This window comes from Malania oleifera, chromosome 11, assembly GCF_029873635.1.
Source record: "Malania oleifera isolate guangnan ecotype guangnan chromosome 11, ASM2987363v1, whole genome shotgun sequence".
NCBI lineage: Eukaryota > Viridiplantae > Streptophyta > Magnoliopsida > Santalales > Ximeniaceae > Malania > Malania oleifera.
The window spans coordinates 80,681,806-80,686,347 of NC_080427.1; the positions used below are offsets into that span (position 1 = coordinate 80,681,806).

Here is a 4,542-nt window from a genome sequence, read left to right on the forward strand (position 1 = left end):
ACTGTGACAAAGAGGGTCATACTGTGGATCGATACCACATCCATGGCTTCCCTCTTGGACCTTGAAAATCTAAGCCCAATCAGGGTTTGAAGCACAGTGCTCATCAAGCTTCTTCCAATCCATCTACTAGCAGCCTTGCTTTCACCTTTGAACAAGGCCAGCAACTTCTGGTCATTCTCAACATCTCCATTCCCTCTCAATTGATGGCACACCAAGTCGGTAGTGTCGAATATTCATAGTTAAGTAAGTCCAATAATGATCTTTTATAGATTCTTGACAGTGGCACAACCGATTATATGGGTTGCTCACCCACTGCTCTAACTCAATCTTTCCCAATACATGGTGAAATTGTTTAATTACTGTATGGATGGTGAAAATGTTTAATTACGGGATGGCTCTCATGCCAACGTTACTCATATTGGATTAGTTTGCTTGACTTCAAATCTTATTTTAGACAATGTCCTTTGTGTCCTGATTTTTCATTTCAACTTAATTTCCATCCGTAAATTGTGCGAAACCCTCCATTGTCTCATTATTTTTTCTTCTAATTTTTGTTTCATTTAGGACCTACGCTTGAGGAAGATGATTGGGATAGGAATCAAACGAGACAACTTATACCACTTCAGCAACACGAGGAATGCTTGTTGTCAGGTGGCTACATCCACATCCACTTCCCAACTTTGGCACCGTCATTTGGGTCATCTATCAAAAATGTCATTTTTGTTGAGCGTCCCCCTAGGATCATTTGAAATAGTCCTAGAAAGGCTAGTTCAGTAAATTTTGCAAACGAAATTAGTTTAATTTTCAAACTCCTAATCATTAGCATTCCTAAATCACAAAGAAAATGTCCCACAAAAAGGAATGGAAAAACAAAATGACTTACGTCTCAATCCTTGTACAAAGTTGAAGAGATTGGGAAATTAGGTGTGAAGAAATGTGATCTACACCAAATATCATGCCAGAAAAAGATACTCTCTTAATTGCCCATTGTAAAACTAAGGCAAAGTAACTTTTTAAGCTTTTTCTAATCCACTTCCAAGCCAAGGCTCCTGAGTTTCTTTGGAGAACCAATTAATATGTTCAAGCCCATATTTAACCATTTTGACCACTTTCTATTAGAGATTTTTTCTCTTTTATCAATCTTCAAAACCATTTTCTCTGTAAAGCTGTGTTGAACTTAATAAAAAATAAGTAATTATATTAGAAACAAATAGAGGCATACTGCACATGCATGGCATTGTATGCATTTGAAGGCCAGTACTGGTAAAGTGTATCATAAGTGTCATGCTTCATGTTTTGAGATTGCATTGAATAAAATATTAAAGATGATCTCAATTTTAATTAGGAGGTAAGGCACCACAAAAGTTAGTATTGGTAGTTGTTTCAAAATTTTGAAAGATGTTCATGTACAAAAATTAATGTCATCAAGCGAGAGAGTGTAAGAACACCTTCTTAATTGTAGGTTTTACTTGTTTTATATATTTTGTGGATAACAAATTGATTATATGGCCTAATTTAGAGTTGAGCAGTGTTCAATAATAGATTTTTATCATAAAGTACATTGAATGCACACCTTACTAAGGTGAATAATATTGTTATACATATGTGTGATAATAACATACATGCTTTGTCTAGTTCAAGTTTAATGATGAGTAAAATTACTGTTTATGTTTCTTAGAATATCAAAAATATGACTTACAAAGTTAAGCTATGATCCATACTTTTTTTTTTTCTCATTATTTGCTCTTTGTTTGGTCGAGGAGTTGCCCAACAAAAAAAGAAAAGAAATTAAAATTTCAATAATAGAATTAAGTGACCTTTCAAAAACAATTGATGAACTTAAGCACACTTATCTTGTGCAAAAAACATATAATTGGATGCAACTGCACAACATAAATGATAGTTTTGAGAAGCTATATATATGTAAACAACGGTGTGTCTTTGCTTCTGTGTTTCACTCAAGCTAAATATTTCTCCAATTTCTCCACTTCCTCCAAGCTTCCAATATAAAGCGGAACACGTTGATGTATCTGCCAAAGAAGCAATACCCAAATACATCAAATATGCATATATAAACTGTAAAACCTTAATAATGCAACAAAAAAAATGAACAGAAGATATCTTTGGCTTGGCTAACACACCTTAGTCGTATAGTTTTTCATTATATTTATAGTTGTACAATTGAACTGTCAAGTGTATAATAAGGAAACAAATATGAGCAAAATAAGGAAACAATCAAATATACATTTGTAGGAGAAAGTCATCCTAACAGTTGGATCATTTTGAATTAGTAACAGAATGGATGGAGTGAGATATTGGTGCAGATACTCCTGGATTTTCTGCTGAAGTTTCTGATAGTCTAACACCCCCCCCCCCTTAAATTAATGGGGTTTTAACAGACCATTAATTTGCTCTTTAGATATTGAAAACGTTGTGCAGTTTGGCCTTTGGTGAAGACATCTGCTATTTGATCCACGGTTCAAATATGTTGGACTTTAATATCATTGTTGCATACTTTTTCCCAAATAAAATGATAGTCAATCTCTATGTGCTTCGTTCATGCATGGAACACCGGATTTGAAGCGAGTGCAATTGCCCCAATGTTATCACACCATATAGTTGGTATGTGGACTAGGCCAATAGCCAATTCTTTGAAAAGCATTCTGAGCCAGTATACTTCAGATGTAGCAAGTGCCATTGAACAGTACTCGGCTTTGGTACTCGAACGAGAGACCACATTTTGTTTCTTGGAGCTCCAAGAAACCAGGTTTCTGCCCAGAAAAATGCCATAGCTGCTAGTAGACCTTCTGTCGTCTAGATTGCTTGCCTAATCCCAGTTGCAGTAGGTATGTAATTGTAGAGGAGATGGTGTGTAAAACAGTCCATGGTTTACAGTGCCCTTTAAGTAGCGAAGAACTCGCTTCATAGCCTGCCAGTGTGGAGTTCTTGGCTGGTGCATATACTAACATAGCTGGTTAACAGCATAAGAAATATCGAGACGTGTTATTGTGCAGTATTGGAGTGCCCCAATGATTTGTTGATAAGTAGAAGGATCAGATATTAGTTCTCCTTCTGTACTGGACAGTTTGGTACTTGCTACCATAGGCGATTTAAGTGGCTTGGCACCAGCCATTTGAGTCCGGTCTAAGAGATCACAAATGTACTTGGTTTGACGTAAATGCAGTCCTTGTGAGCTCCTATCAACCTCCATGCCTAAAAAATAAGACAGAGAACCAAGATCCTTGACATGAAAAAAACTCTGCAGATGTCGAATGAGTTTGGTAATTTCTGAGGCATCAGATCCTATTACCAAAATATCATCTACATATATTAAGACAAAAATTCTGACATTATCAGTATGTAGAGTAAATAGAGAGTAGTCATTGACGAACTCTTGGAAACCAAGCTCAATAAGTTGCTGTGATAATCGTCGAAACCAAGCTCTTGGGGCTTGTTTAAGACTATAAAGAGACTTGTGTAATTTGCAAACATAGTTTGGTTTGGTTTCATCAACAAAACCTCTTGGTTGTTCCATAAACACCTATTCATTTAGAAATCCATGTAGAAATGCATTCGACACATCCAATTGTCGGATGGGCCAATGAAAATGAATGGCATTAGCCAAAACTAGTCGAATAGTAGTTGGCTTAATGAGGGGTGAAAAAGTTTCATGGTAATCTACACCACTCTTTTGATCATACCTTTTGGCCACTAGTCTGGCCTTAAAATGTTCAATACTGCCATCTAGTCTTCTTTTAATTTTTTATACCCATTTGTTCCTAACAATGTGTTTATCAAGTGGGTGAGGATATAGAGACCAAGTCCCATTTTTCATCAATGCATCAAATTCTCTTCCCATTGCAGCACGCCATTGTGGATCTGAAACTGCTTGAGTATAGGATGTTGGTTCAGGAGTATCCAAGACTGCAGAAAAAGCTTGCAAAGGATGTCGGGTATTATAGAACAATTTGTAATCAAGAAATGATTTTAGTCAAGAGTAACCTGTTTCGGAACGGGTTTGAGTGAAGGTAGGCTGGACAATTGGATTGTTGGAGTTATTAATGGGTTCTTGCAGCACCTGTGGAGAAGGAGATATTGGTGGAATGACAATTTCTAGTTCAATGGGATTGTCAAAATTTAAAGTGGTAGGAGGAGGGAAATAGTCATTGGTTGCAGGAGGTGGAGATTGTGGGGCAGAGTTGGATGCCGCAAGAATTGGCATTTGAACTAAAGGGTGAGAAGGATCATTTGGAGATGGCACAATTGCATAAATGTTAGATAATAAGTTACTAGATAGAACTGCACTAGGAATTATCAGTGGATCACTTGCAGCAGGATTTGTTCTTCGAGGTGTGTTGAGCTTGGCTAGTTCCTTAGCTAGGAAAGATTTCTCATCAAAGATGACATGTCGTGAGATGTATACCTGTTTAGTAGCTAAGTCAAGACACCTTTATTCTTTTTGACAGTTGGAATAGCCCAGGAAGAGACACTTTTTACTTCGAAATGCCAGCTTATGGTCGTTATATGGCCGAAGGAGTGGAT

The 4,542-nt window shown here is 36.8% G+C and overlaps 1 protein-coding gene across 1 annotated transcript in view; it reads right to left on the bottom strand.

Annotated features, from left to right (window-relative positions):
• Positions 1-1,779: 1,779 nt before the first annotated feature.
• The window catches only part of LOC131168584 (fructose-1,6-bisphosphatase, chloroplastic), an 8,714-nt gene continuing 5,951 nt past the window's right edge, over positions 1,780-4,542 (bottom strand). The window contains exon 4 of the mRNA XM_058128129.1: positions 1,780-2,030. Within this exon, the coding sequence (XP_057984112.1) occupies positions 1,959-2,030 (72 nt within the window). The 3' untranslated portion in view covers positions 1,780-1,958. The remainder of the gene's footprint in view (positions 2,031-4,542) is intronic.